The 19,716-nt window shown below is 46.5% G+C and overlaps 1 protein-coding gene across 1 annotated transcript in view; it reads left to right on the forward strand.

The window, feature by feature from the left end:
- The first annotated feature begins 626 nt into the window (after positions 1–626).
- LOC125941568 (pancreatic lipase-related protein 2-like) overlaps positions 627–19,716 on the forward strand; it is a 59,082-nt gene continuing 39,992 nt past the window's right edge. Inside the window, exon 1 of the mRNA XM_049659095.1 lies at positions 627–672. Within this exon, the coding sequence (XP_049515052.1) occupies positions 627–672 (46 nt within the window). The remainder of the gene's footprint in view (positions 673–19,716) is intronic.

Consider the following 19,716-nt stretch of genomic DNA (forward strand, 5'->3'; position numbering starts at 1 on the left):
CAAGAAGCAGACTTTAGAAACCTGGTAGTATCAGACGAAGCGTCGGGCGAGAAAGCCGCCACGTGATGGTCATCTAAAGGCTCAGTAATACCAGCTATGCAAGGGCACCAAGGCAAGTGCGGTGGCAAGTGTGGTTGGCCGTGTTAGTCAGTACTGTGCGAGGTACGGTGACATTATACTGCAGTGGAATGTAGGGCAGCGGAGTGATGAGTGATGGTGGAGAAGACGACAGGCCGATATATGATAATGATTAGGGTGGCACTCGAACGAAGCTGGTGGGACTTAAGGGGCTGGGATTTGCATCACAAGTACGTATCCGAAAGAATGGGAAGTTCGAGGCGCAGGGTGATGGCGGAGCAGCCAATAAGTGCTGAATTCGCTGAGAGAAAATCGAGGCCGAGAATGCGGTCGTGCGGGCGATGGGCAATCACGGTAAAAAGGGCAGAAGTGTGGCGGCCGGTGATGTTTACACGTGCTATACACGTACCGATGACAGAAATAGTACCGCCATCCGCATCGCGGACGATGCATCTGGTTGCACGAGTAAGGAACTTTCTCATTCTTCGTCAAAAGTCAGCGCTCATAATGGAGAGGTGTGCACCTGTGTCGATCAGCGCAGTGACAGTATGGCCTTCAACGTCCACTTCAAGAAGGTTCTGGCTCGTGGTCAAAGTGAGCAGAGGATTTGAGGGCAAAGTCGATATCGCAGTTTCACCTAGAAAAGCTTCAGTTCCTAGTTTTCCGACCGGGTGTGGAGGGGCATGGACGGCGACGAGAAGCGATGGGGCGAAGGAGACTGACGACGTCGGGGTGACGGCGATCGGCCGTAGCGAATATTCGGAGCAGGAGCGTCAGCGGCAGTATTAGCGTGGCGATAAGCATAATGAGCAGTAGGTACAGAATTTTCACCACCTGAGGTTCTTGACCGTGCACGGCAACGCAAGCACACGGGCGTTTTTGCATTTCGCCTTCATCTAAATGCGATATCGTGCTCAGCAGCGCAACGCCTGCTGAGCACGAGATCGCGGGATCGAATTCCGGCCACGGTGGCCGCATTTCTATGGAGGCGAAATGCAAAAACGTCCGTGTGCTTGCATTGTAGTGCACGTTGTAGTGACCCCAGGAGGTCAAAAATAATCCGGAGCCCTCCACTACGGCCTGCCTCATAATCAGAACTGGTTTTGACACGTAAAACCCCAGAAAGAAGAAGCACACAGTAGCAAAATTAGGCGTTGTATGTTGGGGACGGAGTTTGCCATCGGTTGCGGCAATGAAGAGCGATGTGGCCAATGGGGCAGCTATTGAAACAGATGGACGTGTCGTCAGAGCTGAGTCATTTATACAGGTTAGGGGATGTGGAGAGAAAGGATTTGTGGGGCGAGGAGGCCCGCGAGAGAAGTGCTGCATGCTGGCTTCGTGGGTCGACGAGCTCAGGGTGTAGACCCATGTTTTAAACTTCTTGTCGGGCAATGGCCTGGATCGCAGCAATCGTGGCTGGTGATGGATCGGTGGGCGTCGCGGAGTAGGATGGCGAATAAGCGGCCTCGAGTTCACAGCGAATGACGCGAGTTACATTATGACATGGGACTGGCTGGCGGGGATGGTCCTCAAAAGTCGATGTAGCAGCGGTAGTGGGCAGGGGCACGATGGCGGGCATTGTACGACGGCTCTTAGCTTGTTCGAAGCAGCGGCATTCTTTGTTAATTGTGTCAATAGTGGAAACGTTGCCGAAAACCAGCAAGTTGAAGGAGTGGCCTGCAATACCCTTTAATATGTGGGCCACGTTTTCTGTTTCAGACATCTTGTGAGCTTTACCTCAAAGAGCCAAGACGTCTTGTATGCGTGAGAAGTAGGGCTCTGTAGGGCTCTGAGCACGCGTCGCAAGGGCGCTTTTTTTTTGCGGCGACCATGCGCCCGGTAGGGTCACCGAACAGTTCGGCGAAGCTTTTCGTTGAAAATGTCATACACGCGAAGGGGTGCCGGTCAGGCAAAAAACGACGTTGGTAAGCATGATCCTTGGATGGATGGATGGATGGATGGATGGATGGATGGACGGATGGACGGATGGACGGATGGACGGACGGACGGACGGAAAGCTTTATTAGGGTCCTTTAGGGCGCGCGATAGTGCGCAGAGGCCCGCTCCCACGTCCGGCAAGAGAGGCCGAGCCTCTCCGCCGAAGCCTTAGTATTAAAGTCGCGTTCGTAGAGGTTGATCCCTTCGACGTCAGTGCCGTCAACGGTGTATGAAATGTACTTTAGGTGTTCACACCCGGCGCCTGCCGCGACGGAGGAGCGCGCGCAGATTTTGTTCGCTGATAGCCACGGCCCATCGATGATGATGATGATGATTTAATGGCTTCCCCTTTGAAACGGGGCGGTGACAAATAGTCACCTAGCCTGCGTGATTTAATCACTTATGCTATACATGTATTTTATGTAGCATTTTGTATATATATATCATTAATCTTTTTTTCTCAATATTTACCTTGTACCGCTACCTATGACTGAGAGATCAAATCAGGTCGTACCAATCTTTTCCCTGCTTTTTTCCCACCAATACTCTAAACGTCTCTTGCTTATCTCGACTGCTTACCAGTTGATGCTTTCGTCCAATTTAAACACAAGCGCTTCTGGAAGGTGTACATTGCCTACTGTTCTCACTGGGTGAATCCCTTAACATTCCATCAGGATGTGCTGAGTGGTTCTGGATCTTTACTGCAGCATACACATGTCTCATCTAGTTCCGAATATTTGTTCCGATATGTTTTCGTCCTTAGGCAACCGGCTCGAGCCTCAAATAGCAAGGCACTGCCCTTTGTGTTATCGTACAGATTTTCCCTTCTAATTTCTTTCTTCTCATTCTTGTAAATCTCCATTGTCCTTTTTGTTTCCATTCTTTGCATCCAATTCACGATCTCTATTTCTCTCACCTTCTGTCTGATGACTCCTGGTTGTCTATTTACAGTTTGTATTATCCTGTACTTGGTTGCCAACTTTCTTGACCTTTTCCTCCATTCTGTTTCCACGCTTTTCAGGTGCACTTATTTGTGCACTTTAGACACCCATTTATTTTGACCCATGTTCCTGAGTCTTTCTTGAAAACTAATTTTGCTATGCGCCTCTCCGACTTCAAACGATGCCCAACCCACGTCACCCTGCAGCCCTGTGGTTTCGCCGTGTGCTCCCAATGCCAACCGGCCTACCGATCTTTGGTTAACTTCCAATCCCGGCAAGATATCTCGATTTTAAGCATAGAATGGCATTTGCGAACGTTAGCGCTGGGACCATTACTCCTTTCCAGATTCCACGCACCACCTCATACTTATTGTCACCTCACAGTGCTCTGTGTTTCATTAGTGCTGCATTCCGATTCCCCTTTATTTGCAGATTATCTTGGTGGTTGCTTGAGTAAGTGTTTCCTTCGTTTATATACCGGGTGTTAAAAAATACCGACGAGGGTGGCGATGTGGGCTTGTTGGTCTGTCATCATATAATGGTATTTGGAAGCGCAAAAAAAATTGAACCATTCCATCATGGTTCAAAATTAAGCTTTACGGAATTTTTAGAAATCGCCTGTGGCAGGTAGCATAATTCTTATCGTTGAGCTGGGTTATTCGAAGAGGCGGACATTAGTGGCACGACAAATCGAAACACATATGCAACTAATTAACAAAAATTGACTAATGAACTTCCTAATTATATTACGACACATATTGCAATTTACGAATGGTAGCCGGTGAGCTTGCAAGACGCATCCACTTGAAATGAATTTCCAGGATGACACCAGTTTCGAGATATTACTTCCCAAATTGTGGAACGAAATACATGGGCGTTCCAGTTATTTTTGTGCTTCAATGTATAAAACAGCATTTTGGTAAAAAGTAAGTGGAACAACAGTGCATTTTTACGGCAAATTTAATGGCGTATACCTCCGAACTGGTGTCCTTCTGGAAATTCATTCCAAGTGGATACACCTGACAAGCTCACCGGCTACAATTCGTAAATTGCAATATGTGTGGTAAAGTAATTAACTCGGAAGTTAATAAGTACATTTTTATTAATTTGTTGAACACGTGTTTCGATTTCTCGGGCCGCTATTGTCCGCCTCTTCGAATAACCAAGCTCAACGATAAGAATTATGCTACCCGCCACAGGCGATTTTAAAAAAAATTCCGTAACGCTTAATTTTGAACACCCGTACACGCCGAGACATTTATATTGCTTGACTATGGGTATCACTTGCTGTTGAATTGACACTACTCCATTCATTACTCCAGATCATAATTCCCGATTTCGCGGTTTCGCGGTGCTAAATGTGAGGCCCAGATTTGCCACAGATATTCGCGAGTATACAATGTAGACCGGACTGTTCGAGCACACAGGACACTTAGGTGACGTACGAACATGCGAGCAGTGGCACGAGCGCGTTTCCGCGGTTGCGCCGAGGGGCGCCAGCGAGCCAGCTGTGGACGAAGACGACGACGCTCGAGCCATTGCTGATGATGGTAGTTTTCTCGCGCGGACACCATAGCCTAACCATAGACAGATTCGCTGTAAAATTACATTTGGCGTCTTATGTGCCAAACCATATGATCACGAGAAACGCCATATTTGAGGATTCTGGATTCTTTAACGTGCACCCAATGCAGAGTACACCAGCGTTTATGCATTTCGCCCTAATTAGCATTGCGTATATAACCGACTAACATCGCCGAGATAACAGATCCTTCAATGTTTCAGTCGGCGCTGCTGGGCTATTCACAGCGAAAAAAATTGCGAACCTGTATCTGCCTATGTTTTCGTCTTACGAGTATATATGGTCTTTGAAGGCGATATGCATACAGTGTTCTTACCAATATTTTTATCATCAGTGTTTTAATGGCTCTTTAAGAAAATGGTCTATACTCGCGTCATCCATGTATTTCTGTCGATTTTATTTTTTTGCTCAGCTATGACATTCTGGACACCATGGTTTAAATTACTCGCTGTTTCTTAGTTTTTTCTTGTTTTGTTGCTTAATTCCTGCATTCGACTTAGATCGTTTATAAATGAGATTTATGTACTCACCTGACACCCCACGCCTATATAATGCCTGCTTGGGTTTCAATGTTTCGAAATAAGTAAATAAATAAATAAATAAATAAATAAATAAATAAATAAATAAATAAATAAATAAATAAATAAATAAATAAATAAATACAGAATAAAACATAGTGCGTGGAAAGACTGTACGCGGGTAATGCATGTTTGCAACAACGAGTGTCCAACAAAGCACGGCCCTATGCGGCAAACCAGTCTCCTAGGTGAATGAGCTAGACAAAGCATATCCGACTTTTACAAGAAACGTGCGGTTATACAATATAGCTTTCGACTGTGTTTACCAGATTAGCATGGGCAGCCCCGCGGAAAGATCTCGCAGAATCCCCAAGCACCACGTGGTGTCATACGCTTTCTCTAGGTCTAGAAATACCGAAAACAAAAACTGCATATGTATAAATCCATCTGTGATGTTTGCCTCGATGCGAACAAGGTGGTCTATGGTCGACCTACCTTCTCGGAAACAACATTGGAAGGAGTCTAGTATTTGTTATTTTCTGGGAGACAGCAGCCAGAAATGGCCGCCTCGAGTATCGCAGCCCTCCACACATATACACGATATCGCAAGATGCCGTACGCGAAGTAGCAAGATTAACGCACACCCGCTGGAAAGGGCCGTCTACGAAGAAGCGACAGTTATGCGGCACATGGGAACTGAGGTGCACATTTAGTGGACGCCGAGACATATGGGCGCAGGAGGGAATGAGCGAGCGGACGCGCTCGCGCGGGGAGCAAATTTACCCACGCCCTGTTGTCATTGACTCGCTTCTGCAGATAAATCGGCTATGCTATAGTTCTTAACAAACGAAAAAAAATGAACGAAGAGTAGTCTATAGAGTCAGGATTATAGGCAAATGCCTATTTGTTCCCGCACACTAGGGCCCCACTCTTTTGGTGTATGAGCACAAATTATGGGTTAAGAAGTGGCTTAGCACTGACTTTAAGAGCCAGCAAATGCCCATTTTCGTCGTTTGTGCCTACATACTACCTATTCTTGCTTTTCTCACCTGAAAATAGTTTTTTGGGGGCGCTGTTTTTATTGTGACCACAATTATATTGACACTCCAGGTGAACTTTCACATCCGTCGACGAAACGGTGAGGTTGCGCATACATTCCAAGTGCGATAACAGCATGGCCGCGCGCCCTATGCTGTTGGTGCAAAGGCAAGCGTGCAAGGGTGGGCCGGGAACGATGCTGGCTTCATGCACGCCGTCTTGTCGCACGCGTAAGGTAGGGGGGATGGGTGGGCTGTCTTGTCGGGAACGCAAACGCAGAGGTGAGTGCGTTTTAAGGGGGGGAGGAGTCAGATGAGCTCTCGCCTCCTCTTCTTGCCCTGCCTCTGATGCGCGTGGTCATGCACACCCTATCTTCGAGGTAATTTGCGGTAAGTGGAAATGGTAGGTGAACCGACATTGGCTCATCTACCAATAGGCGGCTTTGTGTGCGCTTTCTTCCGTGCACCGAGGGTGCGTTAGAGCAGCACGAATTGGGAATTCGTTCGCCGCTGCTGCCGCCGCTCTTCACCACGCCAACGTAGTGACAGCGAGTGTCTGCGGTCAACGAGTGCGATCTGTTCATGTTTGCCTGTGCGCGCGTGACACCGTGCTTCTTAATTTTATTAGTAAGCAATGTTAGCTGCAATACAGGCGGCCCATAGAACTACGAATCATATTTCGTGTGGTTCTCTCATACTTTCAGGTCGCTATCAAGGCTTCGCCTTTCGGGCGGACATGCGACTATTTTATTTCGTAAGCACATTGGCTTACTTCTTTCCAGAGGACCTGGAAACAGTAACAGATGTTGATGCTAGTGGCAACACACCCGGAGATGTGACCTAGATATGAGCGCTTACGCCGACAACGTTAACTGAGCTTTCTTCTTCTTCTTCTTCTTTCTGGGGTTTTACGTGTCAAATCCAGTTCTGATTATGAGGCACGCCGTAGTGGAGGGCTCCGGATTAATTTTGACCACCTGGGGTTCTTTAACGTGCACTACAACGCAAGCACACGGGCGTTTTTGCATTTCGCCTCCATCGAAATGCGGCCGCCGGGGCCGGGATTCGATCCCGCGACCTCATGCTCAGCAGCGCAACGCCTTAGCTGACTGAGCCACCCCGGCGGGTGTTAACTGAGCTTGTGAGGGCCTTTCATCATTTGTCTGATAATGGTTAGCATTGCCAGAGAAAAGGCCACCAAAAGTATCCTTCCTCTGCAGTGCGTATACGCAGCTTAATTCTACATTTATGGCGTGGATTTGAGAAAGAAAAAGTGCAGTACTTAAGAAAATTGTACTGATGACTGCAGCTTTGAAAGACTGCATACTGCGCTGCGCGTGTGTTAGGCTGAAGCGTGGAAAGTTCACAAGAACCGCGGTCGACTGTAGTTACGTATTCGCATTTTGCGGCTGGTGTGCTTTTCTGCGATTATAGAGAAATAATATCCAAATGCGGCTCACCTGAACTCTGCAATAGAGCAGCAAAAACTGATTCCCGCAACAACTCTGTTTACCACACAGCTCTATCCCACACTTCTTATTTAAGTAGCAGATATACCGGGTGTTCAGAATTAAGCTTCATGGATTTTAAAAAATCGCCTCTGGCAGGTAGCATAATTCTTATCGTTTGGCTGGGTTATTCGAAGAGGCGGACATTAGTAGCACGAGAAATCTAAACACATACTGGACCGAATTAAAAAAATACTAATTAGCATCCTTGGTAATTACTTTACGACACATATTGCACTTAACAAATCGTAGCCGGTCAGCTTGTCAGGCGTATCCACTTGAAAGGAATTTCCAGAATGTCACCAGTTTGGAGATATGCGTCATCAAACTCGGCGAAAATGCACTGTTGTCCTCCTTACTTTTTTACCAAAATGCTGTTTTATACATTGAAGCACAAAAGGAACTGGAACGTCCATAGATTTCGTCCACACTTTGGGAAATAATATCTCGAAATCTCCAAATTCATTTCGTCATCTCAAAGGCCACCATCCATGTCCTCTTTTTGCAACATCACAGACTGTGACAATATTAACGCACTTGAATTGGTTCAACTGAAAGCAATTATGTTTATTTTTTTATGTACCGTAAAACCTACACATCCTAAACTCTCATGCACATACATGACATTATGATATTGCAACTCTGGCGGAAAGTTCTTAGGCTCAAGTGTCTTTTTCATATAAGGTGGTAGACCACTAAAAAAATCTTTGTTTAAAAAAAGAATTTAGGGTTGAACAATTTTTTTTCGGAATAAGCATGTCTCTTTCAACTTAATCAGCTATTTAAACTGCAGAAAATGGTTCGTTTTATTTTTTTGCAGGCAATTCTTGTCATAAAATGTGGTTAAAGTGCTAGTCGCTGCCAGGAGTGATAAGTAACTAATGAATTGCTCAATTGAGTAATGCTCTGGCGTTTATGCAGCTAAGTGTGGGACCTATACAATGAACTAAGATAAATGCGATGTGATAAATGTTAGGAAAGTATTGTTCGAAAAACTAAGGAAAGTGAGAGAAATTGCAAATTTGTTTATTTGCCATTTGTAAATGCAGAAATAGTGCTTCAATTATTTTTGTTGTAGTTCATTGCACACATCTCTATGTGAGGGTTGACTGCAAGATTTCATATTAAATATTAATTCAACAACAAGTTACCAAGGTTTTGCTGCACATAACATAATGTGGAGCAAAATCTTGTTTTGAGAAAAACGTAAAAAAAAAAATGTCACAAACAACACAGAGGCCTCCAACACCCCAGCTTCATAGCTCCCATGAGATGCACTACAGTCTCCTTTTGTTCGTGTAGCTGCTCGGCTACAACATAAAATGAAATGGTATTTTCAATAATATTTATATAAAAGAAATAGTAATGATTTGCGGTTTCACAATACGAGGGTATGGGTTAGAAAAGTCACCGTAACTCCAAAACTAATGGTGATGGGACGATAATTTTTTTGCAACATGTTGCTGAATGTTTAGGCATACATAAAATGTTAAAACCGAAAAATAAAAAAAGACTTTTGAAGGTGGTCCTACACCCTTAAAATCTAAGAAACTCTCTGTGTGGCCTGGCCAATATAGCCCGTCCATGAGCATAACGGCTAACTCGGACATCAACACTCAGAATTCTCAACTCCCGATCAGGCAATAACTAACGTTGTCAAGTTGTAATTTTTCCCCCGCACTTTTACGGAATGGAACACTCTACCATTGGCATTGATAAGCGGTGCTGGTTGTTCAGAACAAATTATTTACTTATATGTCACGCTTTTAGAGGATGATTGTGATTTGTTTCTTTTCAGAATATGTGTACATACTACACATATTCGGAAAACAAACAAATCACTTTGTGTAGTATGTACACACACAAACAAATCACTCTGTGTAGTATGTACGCAGAATATGTGTACATGCTAGAGCACTGCACGGGCTCGGGCTTAACCGAAAGCCCGGGCCGGGCCGGGTAGAACAGTTTTTTCACGGGCTCGGGCCGGGCTCCGGCTTTCTGGTGGTGTGCATATAACATGCAGCGAGTTATTCTCGGGCGGCTCAACTCTGAAAAACATTATTTTTCGGTCTCGGGCCGGATTCGGGCCGGTTTCGAGTCGGGCTCGGGCCGGGCTCGGGCCTAAGGTAAAGGGGTGGCGGGCCGGGCCGGGCGGGTAACGTAGATTATTTCCGGGCCCGGGCCGGGCCCGGGTCTTGCCATAAAAGTTTTGATCGGGCTCGGGCGGGCTACACAACGTAAAAACGGGCCCGGGCCGGGCCCGGGCTGAAAAAATCGGTCCGTGCAGTGCTCTAGTACATGCTACGCATATTCGGAAAACAAACAAATCACAATCATCCTCCAAAAGTGTGACATACGCGTATAAGTAAATAATTTGTCCTATAAGTAATCCTCCTGCTTGGGCCCAGATGGGCCTGCAGTAACGTTTACCTCAAGCAGGATAGGTCAATTTGACGTCGCCCCGTTTGGAAGAGGATGCAAATAAATGGTCATAATCACCACCGGGAAAAGCTGAATACGATTTTGTTTATGGCAACATAGCGCAAATTTGCAGATCACGTAAATAAAACACAAGCAAGGACGAGCGCTCGTCGTTTGTCCGCTACATTGCGCCAAGTTATTACCAGGCAAAAAAAAAAAAAACATTCTAGGGCTTTACAGGTCAAAACCAGGATCTCATTATAAGACACGCCGTGGGGTAGCACTCCGGATTAATTTTGACCACGTGGGATTTTTTACCGTGCACGGACCCAAAGCACGGTAGAGGAGTGTTCTTGCATTCCGCCCCATTTGTAATCCGGCCACCGCGGCCGGGATTGAACCCGCGAGACTCAATCTCAGCAGCACAACCCCATAGCCGCTGGGCTACCGTGGCCGTTGCGTAAGTTATTCAATCAATCAAGTTTATTTTCATCCTGTCAAAGATACAGAAAGAAGCACTGTGACAAAAAGATGTTTATCAGAACAGCTTGAGTAGGTCACAGCCCCACAGAAAAATTTCGGAGCGGTAACAGCACTACCATAAAATAAATGAAAAATTGACACTTAACAGACAGCGTAGTACAATAGGGCACACATTAAGGTATGGGAATGTGAAGTTAAAGCAGAAAAGTTTAAGCAGGTATTACAATCGTCATAAAAAATAAATAAAGAACAGTTTCTTAGAAAAAAAACGAATATCTGAAATTCTATCAAATTACATATCACTAGAATAAATACACTGAAAGTACAAGAAAGAAAAAACAGTATAGAAATCAACTTGTTGCAAACAGTTAGATACAACCAGATGAAACAACTCGATACGATTATGGATTTGATAAATGAGACAAGGTTTGTAGTAAAAACAAGTGTTGAGTAGTAGAAATCTGAGAGCGATACACCACTGTATATAACTTGCGGATATCCTCATATGAACAATTAAACAAGTTCCTTTATCAACAATTCCTTTATCATAAGCATAATCCTTTATTTATTTAGGCATAATCCCTTATGGGTTATATAAAAAAACTCTTGAAGTGCTAATCTCACTTATCGCACTTTCATCCGTAATAAATAACGTCCGTAGCCTTCAGGCGCTGGTTTTTATTTGCGCTCATGCCTCTCTCGTGACTCACACACCCAGAGAGGCTGTTAGACCTTGACCCTTTCAAGGAACCCAGTAAGACCACTCGAAGAGAGACAGGTTGTGAAGAGCGAGCAGTCGAAACGAGGCACGGGCGAGGGGAAAGGGCGCATCGCCGAAGCAAAAGAAGGCAAGCGACCGAAATCGAAAGAACGGAAGCGACCCACCAGGTCGGCCCGGGTCGCCCGCTCCGCTGCCTGTTTATGTTTTTGTGGTCGCCCCAGGATGACCCGTCCTCCGTCCTGGCGCACGGAGAAGTGTCGGCAGCAGGCAACCAGACAAACTCGTTCCGGCATTCGTCTGCGCGGATTGCTCATCGCACTGACTCCTCGCCGATCCCAGCTCGGCGCGCCAGGGTGATAGAGTAGCGGTAACGGGACAAACGCTCAAGATGCCCCCTCGCGGCGGATGCGACAAGGAAGAAGGCGGGTGTTGGTTGCGCTCCCAGAACTGCACGCGCAAACGCTGTCGTGTTTTTTTCGCGCAGCGTTCGTGAACTTGTTCCGGAGCCGTCGACACGGTTTTTTGCTTATTTGTGCCTTTTGCTTTCTGGGAACGAGTAGCGGAAGCGAGCGGCGTGTGTGTTGCCCTCTGTGACAAGATTCGCGGAGTGACGCGGGTACCTGCCTCACCAGAAGCGTGCTGCCATCGCAACGTCCCACTTGTCGCCTTTCAGTGTCCCGAACTACGGTCCTGTGAAAGACATCCATGCTGCGTTCGAAGCCTTCCGAACGTCTTTCGTCTTCGCTTCTCACTGTTGCTCAGTGCGCTTCAAGCATGTGCTAAGGAGTAACTAACCGCGGTCCCGGCTTCTACTGGGGAAGACAGAGTGTAGAATGTGTGGCAAGGCATCATTATCGTCCCGAGCAAGACTCTTGGATAAGCTTCAGCTCTGCACAAAAGTGACTCCAGTTTGATGGAGTAAAAGAGTGAATTCAGATGTCTGAATGACAGTGTCGTGCGCAGATGCAGCCCGCGGCCAACTGCTTGTAAAAGAAAATTTGTGACGTCAACGAGCTCTGTGACGAGTGAAACGGCAGCATCTGGAATCCGGAAACCCGTTCGTCATCGAGACAATGCGGCGTTAGTTGTCGGCCGACCGAAGAGGGTCGATGGAAAACCCCGGAAACCCAGTGACCCTGCAAGGACGGACAATCCGATGGCACTGCTCGGCAGTATCGTTGAGTCCGGTTGGAGCGACGGCTCGTGACGTCAGACAGTTATGGCTTTAGAGACTGCAGCGTTGTGGCCTGCGCTGCGGGTACGTCTGCAACGACTGTTGTTGCCTGCTACTCGTGGGTGGCGCTAACTTCGCTTTGATGTCCATGGACGTCGCTGGATTCTGGGTAAGGCTTACGGCCTTGCTCTCGGTTTTCGACACAAGTACGTGCTCACTGGTTCATGTAGGTACTGTCAAAGGGCTTCTTAAAATATTACCTAAAGGAAAGGGTGGCGCCACGGTCTATGCGAGTTTCTTAACGAGTGTGGTGCCACCATGGAAATGCCGCGATGTGAGTGTGTGAGACCTGTTTCGAGCATGGCTTGGCTTGCGGCATAGTCGTGTGTGCTCAGATATTTTTTTTCTTCAAATCAAATCATCGTATAATGTCCTTGTTCGCCTGCAATACATATTTGTTATTATTGCGATAGCAGTGATACTACACTCGAGGCGGATTTACGCCGTCGACGCCGTCGCCGTTGGTGTCGTTCTGTCCCTCTGAAGGCGCAAGCGCAACTCGCGCACGGCAGATTCGAGAGTATTCAGAAACGCGCAGTGCGGTTCTTCGCAAAGACAATGAAGCGAAGTGGACGTGCAGGTGGCGTACCAAGGACAATGTTCTGTCTTAAACTGCTGCCATTTCGCGTTGTGACAATCAGTACACTAAAGTTCTCGACGAGCTGCTGTGTGTATGCTCTATTCTGAATGGTAAACGTCAAGGTAGCGTTACCTAATGCTTCACTGGGCGCTCACTAACTCGGATGCTTTTCCGTGGGCCTAATCTCCAGTGCTATCGAGGTGCGACACCTGCAACGCTATTGGCAGCACTCGTCATGGCGCCAGCATAGTGAGACTACAGCATAGTGAGACGCCAGAGGAGGTATTCTGTAAGAGTCCACCTTGTGGACTGTCCATTTCGGCCACTGCTGATTGGCTGGAGCTGCACGATTGAGGAGGAAGGCGGGTGTCCCCAGCCAGCCTCCTTCTCGCTCGTACAGCTACGACCAAGCAGCAACAGCTGAAATTGACAGTCCACCAGGTGGACTCTTACAGAATACCCCCACATCATAGTGAGCATAGTGGTTGCTGCCAGGGCGCTGGTCCTTCTGGCCAGCAGGAGTTTCCTTGCATTCCGCGTCGCGCCAACATGTCACACCAGCGTATATACAGTTAGAGTTAGAGTGCACCATTAGACGTTGCTATCGTCGTGAACGCTTCACACTTCGGGCGAAACTTGCAAGCTTTCTTTTCATCATCATCATCAGACCCTTTTTGTCTACTGGGGGACGAATACCTGTCCCAGCGATTTCTAACCACCCTATCATGTATCAGCAGATGCACCCCTCCCAACGATTTATTGTTTACTCACATTTAATGCAATTAGGTGAAGTAAAGAAAAACTGGCGATTGAAACTCACCCTCGGTAAGAGCATTCCTTGCTGTCTTTATTTTAACTTCAGCGACCAGCGATTCTGTTCTGCATCGTCTCCGCCTCGGCGTAGACGATGTGAGAGACCCCTGCATCCGATGTAGGAGACTCCGCTGTAAGAGACTGCGATATAAGAGACTCCGACCTAGGAGATTCCACCTCGGCGGAGTGCCCGACGACTGTAGTTCTATTGCGCGTTGTCTAGCACGTGATTGTGATTATCATAAAATCTCGTCTTTATCTCTCTCTTTCACTCCATTGTTCCTCTTCACACGAAATAGGTAGCAAACTCGGACATTCTAACAATTTTCCAGCGAAGAATATACACATTCACTACCGTTAATTTTCGTATAAATGACTCATTTTTATAGAGCGGGGCATGCATCTGCGTCCGTACTCACAAAAATACCTTACGATTGAATTGCTCGTAAAAGCTACTTGCAGCCAATCCTGACGCTGTGCACATTATTAGTAATGGCCAATGGGAAAGAACACTTGTGACCGAAACGCTTTCTGAATTCGCCTCTGAAGAGGCAGGTGGTGTTGCGGCTGATCAAAGTGTCAATAGAGGTTCCATCAGAAGACAAGAAGGCGTCTATTCTATCGTATTCTCGAAATCGTTGTAAATGAAAAATTCCGCACCATTCAGCATAAAACTAATGGAGAACTGCAGAAGTCCCAGGTAAACTAAGGACTTCAAACATACCGCACCACAGAGATGTTGATTAATATCAATCGATCAATTAACCAATCAATCAGCCAATCAATCGATTGTTCAGTCGCTAATCTATTTATTGTGCCCATGAACAACGTTTATATTTCAGTGCTGGTGCACAGTGAAAAAAAATTAAATTATGGGGTTTTACGTGCCAAAACCACGATCTGATTATGAGGCACGCCGTAGTGGGGGACTCCGGAAATTTGGACCACATGGGGTTCTTTAACGTGCACCTAAATCTAAGTACATGGGCGTTTGCGCATTTCGCCCCCATCGAAATGCGGCCGCCATGGCCGGGGTTCGATCCCGCGACCTGGTGCTCAGCAGCGCAACACCATAGCCACTAAGCAACCACAGCGGGTGACAGTGAAGCAAAAAGCGTAAAAGGTAGAAATATAAGACAAGTACAAGAAAAGTTATGGGATAAAAAAGCTTGATGAAATACAAAAAAAAATAACTGCATAAGCAGCTATCTTGGCAGCTATATTGTCACGTAGTAGTGACGGTGAATAATACAGCAGCAGAACTGTGAATGACGAAACTACCTCTTTATGGGGTTAATTTGTGCCCACAAAAGCAAGTTACACTCAAAGCACAGCGATAGCGGCGAACATGGTCGGCAATCGTCGAAATCTGATGAGCGGTTCAAGCGCGTCGGCTTTTTACATGAATCATCGAAGGTTCAAGAGTAATCGCTGGTGCCCGCGTGTCTTCCAGAAAGTACTACACAATTCGCGTCGCAATCTGATTATACATGGTTCAGCGGGAACATACGCAACACACAGAATCAATGATAGCATTCTCGCAAGTTCTAAATCATGTAGGCGCTTCCTGCGCTGCGCGATAACGTTTTAACGTTTCTTAGCCGGTGAAAGCCGCCACCGAACAAAGATAAACAAGTACACGTCTCAATATGAAGCAGCAACACAGCAATAACACACAATTGCGGGAGAGAGTACACACACGGAAGGTGAGAGAAACTATGAGAAGACAGGAGAGGGGAGCGCAGCTACAAAGGAGGCTGAAGAGAAAGTGCGAAGCTCGGAACGGAAAAGAAGACCACACGCTTCGCAAGATACCAAGGTGACAAAATTGACAATTGTAAAGACTGTATTCTGTGGAGAGGTTACTCTATGTTCTTTGTTCTGCGGAAGCCGCAGTGAAACCGAAGCTAGCAGATCCGAACATGTAAGAATTCCTTAAATTATTTTGTTTCAGAAGAGGAAGTCGGCATGATTATGCCTGCAGCTAAATAACGAAAGTGTAGGATAATTATTCAAACTTGAAAAGTTGTTGGTGCGATAGCTCAGTAAACGATTTTTATGTATACTCATGAACTTTCTCTGTACACGCTCAATTATTATGCTATATAAATTGTCTGTGCCATTCCACACCACTGAGGTATATTTAAGTAATGGGAGACAGATAAGGTAAAGAATTTGAGGAATGGAAGTGGGGTTCTCTTGTATGTCGGCAGACGGAACCGAGCGTCCGGATGCCTCGTGATGTTATGGGCTTAATGTGGGCGGAGAAGGTTAACACATTATCAAAAAGCACACCAAGGTCGCCCATTTCAACAATACGTATAATAATAATAATAATATTACAACAAAAACGATAATGATAAAATTTATTGCACACAAAGACACTACGGGCCGGCCAACGGCGAACTGCTAGGGGTTTGAAGGGCAACGCCCGGCAGTTCGGCGCATCGAACCGTATACCAATGAAACAGAAGAGCAAATGTGGAAATAACGTTCTAGTTAGATACGGAATTATAGATGAACATACAAAAACAAATTAATACAAATCACTCGTGGGGCCTGACGAGCATGCCAAATCTTTTTCAATGATGCATTCCAAATACGTTATCACTCAATCCGTTCATAAATACCGTGGCACTTAAAAGAGTCCAACGCGTTCCCCATATGTTGTTAGTACCCGTAGTAAAAAAAAAAAAAATTGTCGCAGTTTCACCCGAAACGCGCAGCATCCATTGCGATAGCAAATTAGTAGAGAGCTATACGGAGTAAGGATAGTAGTTTTATAAGCTGTATAAACTTGGACATGCAGCCGCACCAGCAACGCGCAGAACTGTTGTCGACGCCGTCGGCGTTTTGCCCGTATTCGCACCGAACGCGCGCGGCGTTGGTGACTGTTGCCGGTGCCTCTGGGGGCGGCTCGGAGGTTTTCGACGAGAACAGAATGGGAAAATCGTCGAGCAGCGTCGGAAATCTTACCCAGGTTCTCGCAACGTTTTTATTTAAATACGCATTTGGTGCCGCAGCTAAACGTCACCTCCCCTCCCTCCCTCCCTCCCTCCCGTTCCCCCACGGCCTTTCGCGCGACGGAGGAATTAGAGTTTGCTCTTTATATATGGTGATTGTAAAGGAGGAAAGAGACGCTTAATTCTGCAGCCCTTCAGGGAGCACGGCGCAGAACGCGCCTTTGCTCTCTGACGTGCGTTCGCTCCCTGTGAAAGCGTGCGTCCCTCGCGCCCTTTCACTCGCACATACAGCGTCCAGCACGCGGCGACGATTTCATCGCCGTTGTCGTCATACGGAACCTCACGGCGACGGCGACGGCAGAAATCCGCTTTGGAGTGTCCATATAATTGCTATCGCAATAAAACAGCGTGCGGTCTCAGGTCGTGCACAGTGGCATGTGCTGTACAGGATAGTTTTGTATCGAAATTGGACTTATAAGAACAATTTCTGTAAAAAGCAATTCCTAGTCTGGTGTACGCAAATATTGAAACACACTTCATGAAAAGTAGTTCTAGACAATTCGATTTTAGTACGCTTTATAAATGACGTCTGTTTTAGAACGTCAAGCTCGCGAAAAAAATAAGAACAAGAGATACCGAATCCCAGCCCACTGTAGCCTAATGAATAAACAATCTGTCTACGGACTTGTAAAGCATTTAAAGATCAGATAGAATTAAACAACCAACTCTACGGAGAGCGTCATATACTTGAGCTGCTAGCTGAGTATTCCAGAATTTTTTATCATCATTGAAATTTCCTAAGCATTTACTAGAACACGCACAATAAAAAAAAGTTTAAAGTCCCTACGTGGGAGCGGCCCGCCCTATAAAACGGGGGCGGATTCCTTCAGGACCTCAATAAAGTTCTCTATCTATCTATCTATCTATCTATCTATCTATCTATCTATCTATCTATCTATCTATCTATCTATCTATCTATCTATCTATCTATCTATCTATCTTTAAAGCGATAGGAATACGAATACTTCAGACGCTTGAGGCGCAAGCGCGCCGTTGGCGTTGCGAATATCACGACCCTTCGACGGCGCACGCGTGGCACGGGGTGCATCAAGAGACGCGGAGTTCGTATGGCTGCAAAAGCGACGAATCAAAATTGGGCGCACGCTGTACGCTGCGCTCAATGGCTTCGGTGCTGTTGCCAGGGCATGCGTTCCACTGCTGGAGCATTGTGACCCCACACGCTACAACCACTCTGGCGTTCCTGCTAAGCCGCTATACCACCCTTCGGAACAAAACGGGCAGTAAACGTGAAGATAACGTTATCTAGCACTTCACTCGGTGGTGATGACTAACACCAAAGTTTTCCCCGTCCATCTCAACCATCAAAGTGCGCCGCCTTTACACCACTGGCCGTGCTCCCCATACTCCAGTGTTGTGGAATGCACTCTAAAAAAGGTTTAAACCATTTGGGTTGTATCTTGGCCTCAAGCACACTCTAAAAACAGTTGCACCCTTTGGGGCGTATTTTTGCCACAGAACAATAATCGTCATCTGACTTGCGTGGCTTTCCTTTCTTTAACGCTGTGCGCCCGGCACTTCTCGGTCACGAACAACAAGAGCGTTATCAGCGTGACACAGCGTTCTCGACAGGAAAGTAGCAAGTGCAGAGTTTTCAAGATAGGAAACGCAAGCGAGACAGATGACCGTTATTGTTGTGTGGCAAAAATGCACCTCAAAAGGTGCAACTGTTTTTAGAGTGCAATAATCGCCAACTGCCTCGCTTGCGTTTACTTTATTGAAAACTCAGCGCTCTCTACTTTCCTGCCGAGAATGCTGTGTCACGCTGATAACGTGCAAGCCTTTCGTGACTAGGAAGTACCGGGCCCACAGCGTTAAAGAAAGGAGAATTCGGATAAGACAGATGACGATTATTGTTTGGTGGCAAGATACGACCTAAAGGGTGTAAACGTTTTTGAGAGTGTGCCTTGTGATGTGCCTAGTAACACCAGGATGATGTTACTCCTGCCTGGCAGGAGTTGCCTTGCGTAAAGCCCCGCCTTGCGTGCTGTATCGCGCCAACTTGGCATACCGAGCCGGTGGAACCATCAGCGGCGGGTGGCGGTGAGCCGCTCGTATGGGCGTTGCAAATATGGCCGTGAGGCGGCCTGCTTTAATGAGCCAACGCCACCCAGATAGTTATCCACGTGACTGACCGCGCACGCAACGCAGCTGCAGGAAGCCTTCCGTGAGAGCGTTGGTTACGGTTTGTCCCCGTGGGCAGCAGGGTGAGCACTTAATGTCGCTAACCTCGCCGCCACCTGCGTGGTGATCACATTTTCATGGTTCGATGCGCGATTTGGTACTGCAGATTCCACCATGAATGCGTTTTGCTAGCCTTGGTGCACAAAGCGTATACGATGATGCTGCTGTTAACTTTTTTAATTGCGTGTTGCGACAGGGCGACATGCGTCAACTTCCTATATGCAGTAGAAGCCTCCCCGTTGATAACTTCATCTACACAATAGATGCAAAGTAACCAGATTTCAACTTACCCATGCTGCGCCGGGCTGATCGAACTTTCTCCAGCTTTGTGGCCAGAGTTTGTTTCTCGTTCGCTAGAAATTTATAGCATTTGATAATGCTGCTCAGATCTTGTGTAAATATTTTGGTATCTGCGCTAATATTTTTTGCTTTAGTGCGCATATCACATTAACATTTGAGATGGCCTTTCAAATTGGCGATGTCTAGCCGAAGTTCTGGCTGCAATATATGAAAGAGCGACTCGCACAAGCGATGACACGCAAAAAGTGCTGACGAAATTTCTGCAGAAGTACATATCATATATGCTAATTAAATTCAGGAATTTTACGTGCGATAACGACGACGTGGCAGTGAG

Source organism: Dermacentor silvarum, chromosome 11, assembly GCF_013339745.2.
Source record: "Dermacentor silvarum isolate Dsil-2018 chromosome 11, BIME_Dsil_1.4, whole genome shotgun sequence".
Classification (NCBI taxonomy): Eukaryota; Metazoa; Arthropoda; class Arachnida; order Ixodida; family Ixodidae; genus Dermacentor; species Dermacentor silvarum.